The sequence below is a fragment of the Triturus cristatus genome, chromosome 6 (assembly GCF_964204655.1).
Source record: "Triturus cristatus chromosome 6, aTriCri1.1, whole genome shotgun sequence".
Taxonomy (NCBI): Eukaryota; Metazoa; Chordata; class Amphibia; order Caudata; family Salamandridae; genus Triturus; species Triturus cristatus.
The window spans coordinates 90,319,567-90,336,779 of record NC_140589.1 but is presented as its reverse complement, the minus strand read 5'-3'; the positions used below and the strand labels follow the sequence as shown (position 1 = coordinate 90,336,779).

At 44.5% G+C, this 17,213-nt stretch overlaps 1 protein-coding gene across 1 annotated transcript in view; it reads left to right on the top strand.

Moving 5' to 3' along the window:
• The first annotated feature begins 1,638 nt into the window (after positions 1-1,638).
• The window catches only part of RSPH9 (radial spoke head component 9), a 136,386-nt gene continuing 120,811 nt past the window's right edge, over positions 1,639-17,213 (top strand). Inside the window, exons 1-2 of the mRNA XM_085609119.1 lie at positions 1,639-1,931; positions 5,175-5,340. Coding sequence (XP_085465245.1) covers positions 1,681-1,931; positions 5,175-5,340 — 417 coding nt within the window. The 5' untranslated portion in view covers positions 1,639-1,680. The remainder of the gene's footprint in view (positions 1,932-5,174; positions 5,341-17,213) is intronic.

Genomic DNA, 17,213 nt, shown 5'->3' with positions numbered 1-17,213 from the left:
CAGTACGCAGTTCCCGGCCCGGGAGGGCCGCGGGGAAGGGGACACAAATTTGCGCAAGCCACGTGAAGCATGATGGGATGCATTGCCCAGCCCGCCCGACGTTGATTCCGGTGCCGGGGGGGGGGTAATGCCATGAGATTGCTGAGTGGGGCGCTATGAGCGTACGAATAAACCTCTGGCGGAAACTCCCCCGTCCCTTATGGGTGCTTTGTCGGAGGAGAGTCTGCCAGGAGGGCTCAGGCCGGCATCCGCTGCTTCAAGGCTGTCCGCTCTAGCGGCCCCGCTACAGCCTCCTTAAATGTTGTCTGCCCTCAGAACCTATGCGGCCAAGGCGGGGGGGAAGGGCAAACGGAACGAGCCCGGTCGCAACGACCCCCATCACCCCCCCTTCGTCAGGGACAAACCCGACCAGCACAGGGATCGACCAACTACCAGGGCGATCTCTAATCTCTAATAAAGCTAATTCGAAATGGCCCACGTCCCGCCAGCATCGCCCACACTAGGTCGCCCCACTTCAATGCTCTCATCGCATGCAGGGCAGGCCTGGGCGACCAGGCCCTAGGGCAGCGCGACCCCCGGCCTAGACAGGGACAAACTTGCACCCCCCAGGCCCGCGGCAAGGATCGCCCGCCCCCCCTCAACCTGAAACCGTACCCCATTACACCGTTTGCAAGAAAAGGGGCACGAGTACCACACCTGTTTCTAACGCAAGGGGGGCTGCAAGCGGGCAGGAATGCCACGGTGCTCGTGCCCCCCCACCCATGGCAGACGATGCCAACGGGCCCCGTATGACCTAGTACTGCCCAGGGACAGGGCCGGGGCAGGGGGGCCCGTTGGCATCGTCAGCCATGGGTGGGGGGGGCGCGAGCACCGTGGCATTCCTGCCCGCTTGCAGCCCCCCTTGCGTTAGAAACAGGCGTGGTACTCGCGCCCCTTTTCCTGCAAACGGTGTAATGGGGTACGGTTTCAGGTTGAGGGGGGCCGGCGATCCTTGCCGCGGCGAGCGTGGCGAAAAGAGGTCGCCCACATGGAGGGCTATATAGCCTCCCCCTAATGGCCAAGAAGCCCCCCGGAAGTGACGCCCCTCGCGTCACGCCCGGGCAGGAAGAGGGGGGACTCGACCTGAGGCCCTGCCCCCAGGGGGGCGGGGGGGTCTCCGGTGCCCAGACGATACTAGAGCGCTGACCTCTCTAGTGGCCCCCTGTGGGTGCCACGGTCAGCGGCAGATACCCCAAGGGGTGACAGTGTCACGCTTTACAAATGCAGATTGATTGATAGATGCGTACATGTCGCATTTTAAAATGTAAAGAGGGAGAATGTATTTTCCCCATGGGCATATTTGAAGCAAAGGCAATTTTAGGGACGAGACTCGGTTCTGTTGGCATGTATGTAGATGTCCCAGTCTAAAACCCGGGTCGAGCACTGCGTTCGTCGATTTTGCTCTGATGCGTCCTATGGACGGTTTGCCCAATGTTTCCCAATACAAGATGGCCGAAGTGGTGAAACGCGTACACGGCGCTATGACAGATATTTTGAAACTTTGAGGGCTTTTACTGTCATTTGACAGCGGCCATCTTGGGACGGGGATCACCGACAAGACACGCGTGCTGCTTGGGGCGGTTGCCATGGCGCCGGTTGCCCCTGGTGACGGCGGCAGCTCAGGACGCCACAGAGCCGAGGATGGAGGCGGAGAGCTTGCACGCTTCCCTGGAGCTGGTGTCGGGGTGCGGGAATGTCCTGAGCATCGAGCAGCGCACCGCACTGCGCTCCTCCCTGATGCTCCTGCATAGAGATTACCGTTACCGCCGGGTGCTGCTCTGGGGCCGCATCGTGGGCCTACGCGGGGACTACTTCATAGCAAGGGGGGAAGATGAACCGGGGCCCGAAGAGGAGGAGCCAGAGCAGCTGAGGGGTGTCAAGACACTCTACAGGTGAGCCAGGGGGCGCTGACAGGATGAGGTGACTCCCAGCGGCCACAGGTCGCGAGGGTCATTTACATGGTGACTATGTCTAGGGAAGATGGGAGGGCCCCAAATAGCTGGGATCCATCAAGGTGCTCAGCAGGTGAGCTCCCCACCAAGCATACGCCCCTTTATCCCAGGTCATGTTCCTGATCCTTCATGACACTCACCAGAGCTACTACGACGACCATCTGTCTCAGTTTTGTAAACATGATATATTTGTGTAACCCTGATCGGTCCACCTTCTCCTAATATGTAATCTTGAGTGAATTTGTAACCTATTAATCTGTAACTCTCATCACGAGTAACTGTTGTACACATAAGTAGTGATACCTACTACCATGTCACTCTCGTTCCCTATGTAATTTACTTCGCTGTATTGTAAAGCCATCTGACGCCTCTGGATAAAGTACACGCCATATAAAAATGTATAAATAAATATGGGTTGTAGCGGAGGAAAGCCGGTCTGAACATGTTAGGGGGTTGGGAGGAGCGTTGCAAGGGTGACTGAGTGCTTCTATATTTCAAGTGAGACTCCAAAGGTAAGGAGGGCCGGGGCCATCTCTCTACAAGTGAAGCATTCACCTGTTAGTGCTGAGAAGGAGATTTCTCTAGACCATGGGTGTTTAGGTGAGCAATAGTTGGGACCTTTAGTTAGGTCACAGGGATGGAAAAAGAAAGGGTGATGGAGAGTTCTTACATGAAACCGGTCCTAGGAGGCTTGTTTCCAGTTCAGGGAGGACCTGGCTTGGCAGTTCGGGCCGGACTGTTCCCATGAGACACAGGGTCAAGACTGATTTGCATATGGCTGGGTTCAAACTGGAATGCCATGGAGAGCAAAAAAACGATGGATTTAGGCCCAGATCTCTGTACTGGGGTGAATGTATGACATTGTTCTGCATTCTGTCCATCAACTGTTGTTTTTGCATGAGTTCTTACATGTGAACAGCTGACACAAGAAGGGGAAGAGGAGCGAGGCCTCCATAGGGGAAAGGGCGAATATCCTATCCTAGAGGCAGGGCATGCCATAGTTTGCTATGCAAACACACAAGAGAGTCTGGCTTTGCCTCCAAATGTGAACATGCCATTTCTGTAAAGAATTTATATAAGGCATAGGATCTTGCATTGAATTTACCAGCCCCTGGGCTGGATTTGATATAACGGCCAGGCCTATTCTTGATAAGATGTTATGAGCACAGGAGAACATTGTCTACAGTTAATACAATACTTTCTACATGTGAGAAGACAGTGAGCCTCGCAGGTGACTTTGCCCTCCATGAAGATGAGGGATATTGAGGGTCACCTTCTGCAGGCTGATGGGATGAGCCCTCTACTGATGAAGGGGAGGTACCATTAACTGAAAAGAGACACCTACATTTGAACATGTACAAGTCAACGCCATCACTGGATCCTGCTTCCCCATCCTGGAGATGCTGAAAAAGATCTTCAAATGACTTCCAAGCAACACCAGAAAAACCATCACTCGTGCTCTAGTTACCAACAAGTTGGACTACAGGAACATCCTGTATGCCGGTATCACCAAGCAACTCACCAGAAGACTATACCCCATCCAGAACTCGGCATACAGACTCTTCCTCAACCTCCCACACAAAATTCCTATCACACTACACTTCAGGGATTTCCACTGGCTCTCCATACACAAACACGTTCATTTCAAACTCCTCACATACGTATTCCAGCCAGCACACACTTGAACAGCCGCATGGTCTTCCTCAAACCACCAGACATCTCCTCTCTGCAGGGCTCCCACATGCATACATCCAACACATGCAACATTGAGGGCTGGCGTTCTTTTACGTCGCTCCTAATGCATGGCAGGACCTCCCACTCGACATAAAAGCCTTCAACTCTCTTCTTAAATTCCACGAGAAGCTTAAAACCTGGCTTTTTAACTAACCAACTTACCCTAGGCAGGGTCATGCACACACACCTGGTTAGCACAAGGATACTCTTCTGGGTGAAGCGCTTTACAAATGCACGTCACATAACATAGGAGAACTTCTGCAGATAAGGTAATCTCTGCAGGGAAGTTTATAGTGGGTTCTTCTAAGAGGGTTGGTGGAGCCCTACAGTTACAGAAATCCTTCAACAGAAGAGTTCAGGAATAAGCACCCAAGTACCGGCAATACGAATAAATATTGGCAGCTAGGAAACTCAGTCACTGCGCCACCTAATGTAATCACAGGTTTAGTACTACATCAATATTGCCCACCTCAAATGACCAGCTACCAGATGGTACTAAATTGAACATTTTAAAAACACAAAAAATGAGAAGCAAAATGAGAAACTTGAAGTTTAATCCAAAGTTCCTTTTGAAGAACGCAACACATCTGTCTGTGCTTGCTTTGTCCTTTTATTTCATCTTAAGGACAGAACCAACATACACACTCAATGTGTTTCGCCCACGCATGGGCTTCTTCAGGGCAGTATTATAGCAGTAATAATACTGTGATAAGTGACAAAGTCCTACCAGAGTCCTACGTCATGTGTTGCACACTAATGAAATGCAAATGGAAGCTTGAAAAATCAGCAAAGCTAGATTGTCCTGAGAGTCATGGTTCCAACAGAATAGTCTTTAATTCAGTTATTCAGTAACACGAAGTACCGTGTTCGGCAGAGCCGTCCGGGCTGCCGTATTCGTGTCCATGTGTTGCAACTATTGCGCTATTGAATAACTATATCTGATTTTAAAGACTACTCTGTTGGAACCATGACTCCTAGGACAACCTAGCTTTGCTGATTTTTCGAGCTTCCATTTGCATTTATTTAGTGTGGAATGAACAACGTCGGACTCCGGTAGGACTTTGTCACTTATCGACAGTATTACTACTGCTCTAAGAATACTGCCCTGAAGAATCCCATGCATGGGCAAAAAGCGTTGGCTGCGTATGTTTGTTACGTCCTTAAGATGAAAGAAAATAAATAAAAGAACAATCAAGCACAAACAGACTTGTTGCATACTTCAAAAAGAACTTTTGGATTCAACTTCATGATTCTCATTTTGCCTCTAATTGTTTGTGTTTTTAAAAAAGTACCAGCAATACTTCTGGTTGGATTGCCTATAAGTAGTGGATCACGGTGGCAAAGGGGATGTCTGCAATCCGAGCATGAGTTGTGTTGTCTGCATACATGGGTGCAACAGGGCACCGGGATCTTTTCTAATTCTCTTTTCTGGATTTACCTTCCTTTTAGCTTGAACTGCATTGACTGGAGTCTTCTACCGCCAGCTACTGATGAGATGATTGCGCAGTGCTCCCTTGTGAAGGGGCGCTTTATGGGTGATCCCTCTCATGAATATGAGTACGTTGAGAAGAAGATGGTGGGAGAAGGTGATACAGCCTACACAGAAGAAAATACTGTAAGTTAGACATTTACCATTTCTGATCCCAGCCTGTGGTACAATTCTTCCCCATACAGTGTAAGAGCCTGTGTGATGCGGGTGGCCTAAGAGGCTTGTTAGAGTTCTGTTCTTGGAGGAGCCGGGGGTACAGGTGAGGTGCACAAGGAGGGGTGACTAAGGGCTGACTTTGTGCATTTCTAAGAGTTTATATGCTACGGATGGAAGTGGAGGGCAAGGTGTTATGTCTATGCCCACTTAGCTGTAAGTGATGTCACAACTGGCACAATGCAAGCGATAATAGCAGGTACAAAAATGCACACCTGAGCTTTTGTAGATTACAAAATAAAAAGCGAAAACGTACAAAAATATTTGGATTTTTTGAAAATTAAATTAAACTCATAATATTTGTTCTTAATCTTAAGAAAAACTGTCGTTCTATCTCACCATCATTGTAAAATTTCATAAATCCATAGCTCAAAAACCTCCAAAGTAATCAAGAAACATGTTTTGTAAAAGTAGGAGTCTGAACAAATACATCTGTGACCTATGTGAACAGGTCTCACGATTGTAAACACACATACTCGTCACTCCTGGATAGCTGGCAACATGTTTTGATGCACTCTGTTCTAGATGCAAAATACATACGCGACAGCACCGTGTTCCAGGCGCGACTGTACTACTTTCTCAAGTTGCCTGGCCTATGCATAGTGCACAGAGCTCTAGTTCGACTTTTTTAGCAATCATATATAATACAAAGTGATACACTACTCATCAAGCCAAAGAAGTTAGCCACATGATCCACTGCAAATAAACAAGATTATCTGACCTTAATATGAACATATATTGACGGCCTCTATTACATTTCACGACCCGTTGTTCTAATTTCTGCCTGTGCCTATCTAACGGGAAGAGTGTTTTTAATCGCCTACAATTTTCAGTCATTTAATTTTCTTTCAATAATATGTGAGAACAAAAAAGATAGCCCTTTCTGCATAACTACAGTACCCATGTTGAGGTCAGGCAGACTGATTTGCAATGTCACCATTGACATTTTATAATTAACCGATAAACTACTTTTAGTTATAAAATGTCAATGGTGATATTGCGAATCAGTCTGCCTGACCTGAACATGGAAAATGTAGTTATAGACCTCTATTTATAATAAACGTGAAATATATACTTTTTATGTTGGTATTCGCTTTGGCTTAGATCATTTGTTTACATCCTCGTGTTTTAGCTCCAAGGCAGACAACCACACAATCGTGCAAAAATAAACCAATAAATTGTGTCTTAGAATGGTGGCACAAAGAACCTTATAGTAGAGTGCCTACCAGAATTTTTCTTGTACTCTTAGGGGTCACCCATAAAATAATAGGCAGAAGCGCCATAGTTGCCATGCCTGAACACTTACTTGAATCAATTACCTTAACCTACACATCTCAGCAGGGATGTTTACCTACCGCTGCATCATCTTGCCATTTCTCCCGGATCTATGATACCCACTACTCCTCTTAGGTTTCAATTCTCCACAAGTTTTCTTTGTTCTAAACTATGTGAACTTGAATTTCTTTTATACCATTCGGTTAAGGCCTCTGATTTCATTGCAACTTTAAAAGTTGATTTGATGCCTATGGTGGCCTTGTGCAGCCTTTCTGACTTCATTGAAATGGGAACCTGGTGACACATAGATGCTCTGAAAGGTTAAGACTACTCTTGGATTTTCATTGGCATCAGAGAGAACCTCTACCAAGCATGTGCATTTCTGATAGCTACAAAGCTGGAGAGATCTTGGTACCTTTACTATTTCCTTAATTATTTTCAGTTTTCATGTTTAGTGGTTAGAAAGACACCCTCTTATTTAATGTCACTCACATTTATTTTGTTGGGGTCCTTTACTATGAAGCGAGCCTACGGATAGAGTGACTGATGATTCTGATGTGTCTGTTAGTATTGGGGAGTTGACTACTTAGACAACGCACATCACCTGGGGATGGGGGTGCGGATCGCTGACGGGTGTCTCCTATCAACAAGCATTTGCAATGCAATAGGTCTCGCATTTACGTAAGTTTGAGCTATTGGCACTGTAAATGACAATGCCTTTTTTTATGATTTGCTTTTTAAAACATAAATAAAAGGCATTGCCATTTCCGATGCCAATAGCTTAAACTTGCATAAATGCAACACCTATTGCATTGCAAAGGCGTGTTTGCTAAGCTGCTGGAATTTCCTTCTTCTCCTTCCCTATCAACGCCCCCTTACGCCCTCGTGAAGCAGGCGCCTCTGGGAAACACTACCTCAGGGATCGCACAGGCATTTTCCTTTTCCAAAGTTACAAACGACGAACATGCAGAGTTGGACATTTTTGCATTTAGGTCACCTACAATTATTACCTTAGGGGAATCCTCCAAATTACTAATGTCACGGATAAACATGAAGATTGATCTTACTAGATAATCATACATTTTGCCCGGTGGGATATAGATTGTTGTACACACAAGCACGGCATGCTGTTGTCGTGCTCGTGTTTGATGTAGTCTTGAGCGTAAACCTTGCTTCAGGCTCGTGTCCATTTTCATAGAATGTCGTCATCCGCCACATAATGCATTGGAGGTTGGTGTTAACGGTGGGGCACGTGGAGCTTCATTTGTATTGGGGGGTAAGATATATATATATGGTGGTAATGACAGCTGTTGTTATTACTGTCTTGGACTTACCGCTGTCAACACGTCGCGCTGGAAATAAACGTTTGAATGTTTACAATTAACGGACTCTTCCTTATTAGTGACAACCTAGATCCTACATAGAGGTTATCTATCAGAAAACAAGTATTAACATTTTCCACAAGGGAGCAGCAGTCTCTAGTCATTAAATCAGTGTCCGTTCTGTTGGAAACCTCTGTACTATTTGGAAAGATGTTCCCGCACTACTGAATACGCTAAAATGCCAAAGGACATGAGATTGTCATTTTATATAAACTACAAATAATAAATCAAGCAGTGCAATTTAACAATGCACTACGTTAATGCATGAATTAAAGACTTAATATAAAAATAAAAAACAAATACAGTATAATGTGTTCTCAGAGTGTGTAATATATTTAGGAGTCCATAGTTGTGTGTTCGTTTTGTACTTCAAACATTATTAAATCAAATTATAAAGGGTTTTTGTTTAGCTTCACATCCAACCACTTTGTGGCGATATGGTGCTGTGAATTCCAAGTGTGAACCAAAATTAAAGCGTGTGAGAGACAGCAAGAGAAGGAAAAATATAGGAAAACACAAAGTCAAAGAGGGACATGGAGCGATGGTGAGAGACAGCGAGTGAGATAGACAGCAAGAGAAGGAAAAATACAGGAAGAGATTGACAAAGTCAGAACAAGAACAAGCGGCGCGAAACTGAAAGTGATCGCAATCGCGATAAAACATCAAAGCGGCCGAGCGGCCGCGAAAGTGAAAGACTACGAGTGCTTTCAGGCTGCCAAATGGTGCGCGCGCCCGGCACACATGCACAGTAGTTGGCGGCCTGAAAGCACTCGTTTGCACTTCCAAAAGTGCTTACTATAAGTCTCGCCAGACCAGCGCTAAAGCGCTGTCTCAGGCGAGACCTAAAAATGCTCTGCATTGGCTGTGTCCGCCAGTTGCTGGGCTTGGTTAAAGAGGGAAGTTGGCCAGGTGGGTAGATGGAAGTGCTTGATGCCTGCCTGAGCCAGAATGTTCTGTTAACGAGTGACAATCTGGAAGGCGGTGTGAGAGAACACCTCTATGGGGAGGGTGCACTCTGTGGAAATTCCCTGGATGGTAGACCCCTTGTATAGGTGGGTGCTCGCCCCAATCTACAACTGCTTGCATGGCTTCCCTTGAGGTGGTGTGTGCCCCCTCGCCCCATGCCTAAGGAAGGAATTGCCACAAACCGGGCAGGAGAACCAAAGAGGTACAATTATAAGGACTGGTGTTCTTTCAAACGTAAAGTGAAGAGTATTATTGGAGGTTGCTAAATTTATAGGTAAAATAACAGTTTTTAAAGTCAAGGACAGCTCTTGCTTGAGAAGTTTATTTTTCAGTAATTCAAAAATCCTAGTAAGTGTGCAAAGAGATTATACTGTGGTAAAGGTACTCGTTCGTTCCCTGCCTCCTCCACTACAATTTTCACTCGGTGTAGAGTAAAAAGCAAACATTTTAGTAGCTTAAGGCCTTCCTGGGCTCCTTTTCCAAAATAATTATTTATGTGCTTATTACATGGATCCTAGTAATCTATACTTAAAAAAACATTGCTTTTGAATTTAAACATAAAGAAAAATACATCAAGGCTGTAGGTGGCTTTCAGCAGTGCGGCACCGTAGGGGCCCGGGTGTGAGTCCGTCTTTGTGGCACTCAGTGCAGAATAATGTAACATTTTAGTCGAGAAATACTCTGGTTAGACAGACTTTTGTCAAAAACACATCGATATATTGAAAGGCACATTTGTCACAATAATACTTTTAGAATTGTCTCAAAAGCTTCACTAAAGCGATGACCAGAACAGCCGGTTACATCCCACAAGTCACCGTTGATTCCAGCTTGAAAACTCGTAAATTGAATTGGGATGTTTGTAGGACGTTCAGCTTTGATTGTGATCAAGATTGGATGAAATGTGCTGCATCTTGACACAAGACCTGTTTTTGATGCTAAGTGGATAGTGAAGAAGCTGTGAGGTCATCAATGAGACTCTCCTATCGACTAAAATGAGAACAAGTTTCATGAAAATATTATTCACCTTTGGAAAACAGGCAGTAGAGACTCAAGACATGTCTCACTTGAGGACACCACTTTACCTTCTAAAATGGGGAATAAGTGCTCACAATCCGATTTTCTAGATGCACTTTTTAATAATTTCAGAGAGAAAAACTCCTATTTTCTGCCTGCTATGTGTCGGCAGAAAGTGTATGCTGGACTGCTGGGCTGCTAGTTAGGTGATTGGGGGTGGAGCACAGTGTTTTAAGGCACAGTTGTATCAGCCAGAGAGGAGCACTGTGTGCTCCCCCTGGATTGCCGCAGGGCCTGGCCAGTGTTATGTGTATCTGTAAAGCTCACTATCACCTACAAGGGTATCCTGGCATAATGCTGAAGCCTGTCGCGTCATCCCTGCAGCTTTTGTTGGAGGCCCGATGTCTCTGGGCCCAGAAATATCAGGTCTGGAGTTTTTGGCCCCAATAGTTCCGGGCCCCGAAATACATATAATTTCATTCTTAATTATTTTGTCCCGAACTCCCACTCCAGATAAAATAGCACAACTTTTAATGAGTACCTTAGTAGGGATTAAGGCCTTTGAGTGTGAACTATAGGGCATGTTTCCTAGTCGTGGAACCAAATGTGAAGGCGACCACAAGGCCCGCCCCTACTAGGGAAAAAGAAACAGACCATAGGGAAAAGGAAACAAGGTCTTTATTTGCCCACATGTAAGACAGGAGAAAAGCTGAATGTCGACAACCACTCACCTGGTATATAGGGATAAATAAGAACAAATACACATCTTACATTCATTTGCCGCTTCCAAGATTCTGTTACAGTCCCACAAAGAACAGATAATAGTTCCATAACTATAAAGCTTAGAAATTGGGATTTCTTGGTCCTGGCTCTCTGAAATTCTCTGAGTAATAAGTCTTTGATGGAAGACTAGTCAGCTTGGCCTTCTATTCAGCTTTATTGTTTGTGTTAATTCAGGCTGGAAATACAGGCCTAGCTCTTATGATACAGAATCAAGCAAACAAATTGTATTGGCTGTAAGGGAACTACAAACCACAAGTTCTTATGGATCATTCTCACCCAAGAACCAGACCCTATGCCTGATACATACATCTATCTCTCTCTCTGCTTCAGTCCACTCCAAGCATAAACTCAGTTAAAGGATCACAACTTCTCGAGAACTATAATCCACCTCCCATCATGCCTGAGACCAAAACACTTCCCTTATGAGTTACCGTCATAACCTACACTCGTCAAACTGAATGCAATAATACAATTCATTAAAATAGAGCTCTTGGATCGCATCTCTCACTCATCCTCACCCTGCTGCCTGCCTGAGTGCAGCGACCAATGTCAGGACACCAGAACACTTTCCCCTCAGGCCACACTGCAACCAAGCACTCCTTATAGTGCATCGACCTACCCATCTACTAGTATGCTTCAGTGCCGCATCAGGAGTATGGAGCTCTTCAGAAAGGCAATCATAATACAATATTAAAATACAATGTTAGATCACATTCTTGTGCTTTTGTGCTGTGCACTGAATTCTATAACGTTTTACTTGTGATGGTCTCCCTTTTGGGGAGATGATCCTGTGCTGGAAAAAGATGATCGTGATAAATCTCAGCGAATCTCTGAGATGGGCACATTTACTTCTATCTTGAATTCTCAGTGAATATTCCCTTTGGCCCTCTTTTCATGATTCCCCTCAACCTCCAATGATTGCTTTGTGTGTCACATTGTGTCTCTATTATCTCCTTGCTCTTTCTGCCCATTGCTTCCTCTCTCTCTCTAAAGCTTTGAGAACTAGAGTCTTACTTTTTATTTCATTGATTGGACCGTTGTCCACTGAACATTATATCTTTTTATAATTAACTCCATTCCTGACTCATCGTGTCTCTTTTTATTCTCTCTGGGGTCTTCGATTTCTCTGATGCCCTTCAAGAATACATTACTCTCGTTTTCAGTCTGTATCAACAACCTGCTTATCTGAGGCGAGCTCAAAAACGTTTTGAAATACATTTGGCATGTCTGCTTCATCCAAGGTTGGATTTTTTGTCAGGCAGTAAATATACATTTTTTAGACATATATGCTTTAAATGATGGGAGAATAGGCTTGAAAGGCGAATATCTATGGCCTCTATCATAGCAATTTTCTGTGGGTGTAGAGTTTATTCGAATAAGTCAGGCCAGGAATATGAAAGAAAGTAAACAAAAAATTAAGCAAATTAAATTCTATGTAAATTATGTATGACCCAGAGTTAGAGATTAAGATATTAAGTATTCGAGTAAAGTCAGTAGGAAATCGTGCCATGTTTTTGAGCATGAAAAGTTTGAATAACTAAAGCAAGAACATAAGGTTTTACAAAGAGTAGGTTGAAGCAAATCTAGGTTAGTGTGAAAGTGAAGAGAAAAAAGAGAGTTACTTAAGTAAAGTGGAAAAGTAGTTCCATAGTTTATGAATGTAGTACCTGAATTGAAGTAGGAAAAGAAGAAATGCACCTGCTGAGTCTGAAGCCAGGCACATCTGCTGAGAGATAGACACATTCGGTATGACATTAATGCCCTCATTACAAGTGGCCTGAGAAATGGCACCGTATCATTCCACTTCTGGAGTTACCAATACCAGGAATAGCAGTAACTGTGGGTGTGGAAAATCCAGCCTATTATAAGTTGGTCCTTGAAGGCCCACGAAACAATGAGGAATTACCAAAGGAATCTGTAATCCTGGGCCCGATTCCCCTGGTAATTCTTCATTTTCTCCCACACGCTCACCAGAAGTGAAGTCTCCTGCGGATTTCGTAATTCTCATGGCTCTAGTAACTACTGGTACCTGACTCATCTGAAGTAACTGGCCATTCATAATGAGAGCCTAAGGGCTGTATTTATAACTATAAGCGAGCAAAAACAAACCTTCATGAAATTAGAAAAGCAGAAGAATTTCTAAAGCAACAAAGAATGGAATAGAAATGTTTTGAATATAACAGAAAACATAAGTTAGAGGAAACTAAATAGCTTAAAGGAAGGAAAGGAAATTTCAAATAAGAACTGAAAGAAGAAAAGTTAAAAGGAAAGTAGGATGAAACATAGGCACAAAAGAAGACTGGTTAGAAGGAGAGAAAGGCAAAAATAATGGGAGGAGGAGAAAAGAATGAAACTTAGAACAAGCATTTGCAATGCAATAGGTCTCGCATTTGCAAGAGTTTTAGCTATCGGCATTGTAAATGACAATGTCTTTTACCCATGTGTTTTGAAAACCTGCACTTTGTACTTATAGTCGTTGCTTACAAGAAGCAAGGCTGGCAGTAAAACAGGTGCATTTTTAAACTTGGTAAAACAGTCCACACGAATACACTTCACACCATGCCACATAATTCCAATCAACATTATTTCACTCAGTGCCACACCTTTCCACACCACACAAATCAATTCTACACATTTACTTTCCACACCACTTTTTCCAACTCAACAGCACAATTACACAACACACCACAAACATCCTATCCACACGACAGAATTCCGCATCATGCCACATAATTCAATAGCACACTACATAATTAAACTCCACAAAATACCACTCCACCACACAAAATGCCATTCCACATAATTACACTCTGACACACAATCCCACTCCACATAAGTACAGTGCACTCAATACCACATAATTACTATCCACATATTTCCATTACACACCATGCCACATAATTCCACTACACAAATCCACTCCACACAATTCCACCACACACCATTCCACAACTAACAATTCTAAGGCACATAAATCCACTCCACGCCACATACATTTGCTCCAATCCAAAACACACGGATACAAGACATTCTCATTTACAACGCCAATATCTCTAACTCTCACAAATGCGAGACAAATTTGCATTGCAAATGCTTGCTTCTGTTTGTGACTGTCGTCAAATGAGCAATGATCCCCCCCCCCTACCCCAGGTCCACCAAAGCAACTGCTATTTTGCTTTAGCGAACTAAATTCCCTTGCTTGAGTATTTGTTTCTGTAAAGCAAAAGTTTTCAAACAGGTCACCATAATATGATGGTCCACTCGGCCTTACATTTTCACCAGAAGTCCTCCTGCGATGTCAACAAGGGCACTTTCTGTGAAAATGTCACCAAGAGCTAAATAGGTCTGGTAAGCACTTGATTCTACTGCCATAGAATCTTGTTATAGCAAAATTTAAACTCAGTATTGTCATACTTTTTCTGGTATTCACAATCAATCAGCAAAAACACAGTGATTTAGAGTTACCGTTTTGGCCCAAGGATCGGAATCTTAAGTTTCCTCTCGTTTATTAAGGAACAGTGCAGCATTTCCTCAAACGGTACTTATTTTATGTAATTTGAGAATCCAGTACCCAGTGATACAATTGAATATAATTTTGTTATTTTTTTCAAGCTACATTTAGGTGCCGATTCCGATCCTTTCAAAAAAATTACCGTACGACTCGTATCCGTATTTTTTTACGTACGAATCGTACAAGTCCCGTACAACCGGTGAAGTAAGATTCGTACTTTAAAAAATACATACGAATCGTATCGGGAAAAGGTCTACGAGACGTCCCTGGATAGTTCTACGTACAGTCGTAAAACTGAAGTCCGAGCGCACAAGTCCGATCCGTACTGGCGTTCTGAATACACAAGCGTGTGGAAAACGTCCCGTACAGAGCGAACTTTGTACGACCTCTACCCCGGGTACACTTGTGCCCGGGGTACGAGTCGTACGGCCCCCCCAGCCTCCCTCCCACCCCGTATGTCCGCACCGTACCCCCCACCCGTGTATGTCCGCACCGTACCCCCCCACCTGCGTATGTCCGCACCGTACCCCCCACCGCATGTAAGGTCCGTACAAACACGAGGATTGGGGTACGCCTGGGGTACGGTGCGGACATACGCGGGTGGGGGGGGTACGGTGCGGACATACGCAGGTGGGAGGGTACAGTGCGGACATACGCGGGTGGGGGGGTACGGTGCGGACATACGCACTGTACATACGAACTGTTGGCCTATGTACGGTGCGTACCCCAATAGCGCGTATGTACGCACCGTACATATGCAATGTTGGGGTACATGATGACACCTACAATGTGGTTGATGGCGTATACATCGCGTACTGGGCCCCCTTTTCGTCGTGCATCGCAGCGTACTTAGCTTTTCCGGCACTTTTTGGCTCCCGTAAAAAAATAGCCGTGCGGAGTGCTGTAGGTACGAATCGTACTTGCTGGTCCGTAAAACGCTGCCTGACTCCGTGCGGATGTCGCGTATGCACTGTCCAGGATCAGAATAGTAGGTATTTTTTAGCCGTACGGTGTTTTTTACGATTCGTACGGAAATGGTATTTCTGTACGAATCGTACTTGCTGGTTTGTAAGGTGGATGTCATCAGTGATGTCATCAGTGATGTCACTGACCATGTCATGAATGATGCAATATGTGACATCATCAGCAGTGCATTGCGGGCGCGTGAGTTATAGTTAGTAGAACTAACTATAACGGAGGAATTTCTATGGTTTTGTACGAGTGAAATGGGCAGCTAACTATAACACCCCTGAAACCTATGTTTTTTTCTGTGAATTTCTAAGGTTTTTTAAATGCTAATTTCTAACTATAACGTCTCTGAAACCTATGTTTTTTTTCAGTGAATTTCAAAGGTTTTTTAAATGCTAACTTTTAAGTGTGATAGTAGTTATATCTATTTTTTGTACTGATTTTCTACAGTTTTTTAACTGTTTATTTATAAATATTTTATTCATTAAATAACATTATATATTTTTCTGAAAATTGCAAAAAAAATTTTTTTAATTAAAACTGAAATATTGATTAATTTTCTTGTTTTCATCTTTCATTTTAATATATTTATATCATTTTCTTAAAAAAAAAAATCCAATTTTTTTCGCAGTCACGCACTCAAAGTGTACACATCACGGTGGGTGCGCGCATTCTAGCCACCATTTTAGAAAAGTCATGAAGGATCCGTGTATGGTGTGCGACGGCTGCGTGTTTTTCAGTTACATCATATACATTTAATATCACGTGATATGCGCGATTGGTATGCGACCAGTCTGCGGCTCCTGCGCATTCGCGACACATGCGCATTACGGTACGAGATGTTTGCACGCTTGCGGGTCCCGCATGACATCATATACGTGCTGGGGCGCGCTGGGTGCGCGTCTCCCGCAAAAACAATTTATGTTCCAAAATGATATGTATGTGTCTTTAATATACATAATACTAATATAAAGAGATTATGTAAGATATTCATCAAAATAATATATTTGTACTTATAAGAAACTTATATTATTTTTAAATATATTTTCGCGAAGTCGGGTGCGTGCGTCGTGAGTGCAGAAAACCAGGTCAGCAGAGCTGCTGTAGAGCCAGAGAACCAGGTCAGCAGAGCTGCTCTAGAGCCTAAGAACTAGGTCAGCCGAGCTGCTCCAGAGTCAGAGAACCAGGTCAGCAGAGCTGCTGTAGAGCCAGAGAAACCAGGTCAGCAAAGCTGCTTTAGAGGGAGAGAACCAGGTCAGCAGAGCTGCTTTAGAGCCAGAGAACCAGGCCAGCAGAGCTGCTTTAGAGCCAGAGAACCAGGTTAGCAGAGCTGCTTTAGAGCCAGAGAACCAAATCAGCAGAGCTGCTTTAGAGCCATAGAACCAGGTCAGCAGAGCTGCTTTAGAGCCAGAGAACCAGGTCAGTAGAGCTGGTCTAGAGCCTAAGAACCAGGTCAACAGAGCTGCTCTAGAGCCAGAGAACCAGGTCAGCAGAGCTGCTGCAGAGCCAGAGAAACCAGGTCAGTAGAGCTGCTTTAGAGGGAGAGAACCAGGTCAGCAGAGCTTCTATAGAGCCAGTGAACCATGTCAGCAGAACTGTTTCAGAGCCATAGAACTGGGTCAACTGAGCTGCTTTAGAGCCAGAGAACCAGGTCTGCAGAGCTGTTGTAGAGCCAGAGAACTAGATCAGCAGAGCTGCTCTGTAGCATAAGAACTAGGTCAGCAGAGCTGCTCTAGAGCCAGAGAACCAGGTCAGCAGACCTGCTGTAGAGCCAGAGAAACCAGGTCAGCAGAGCTGCTTTAGAGAGAGAGAACCAGGTCAGCAGAGTTGCTTTAGAGCCAGAGAACCAGGTCAGCAGAGCTGCTCTAGCTGACACTGACTGACTG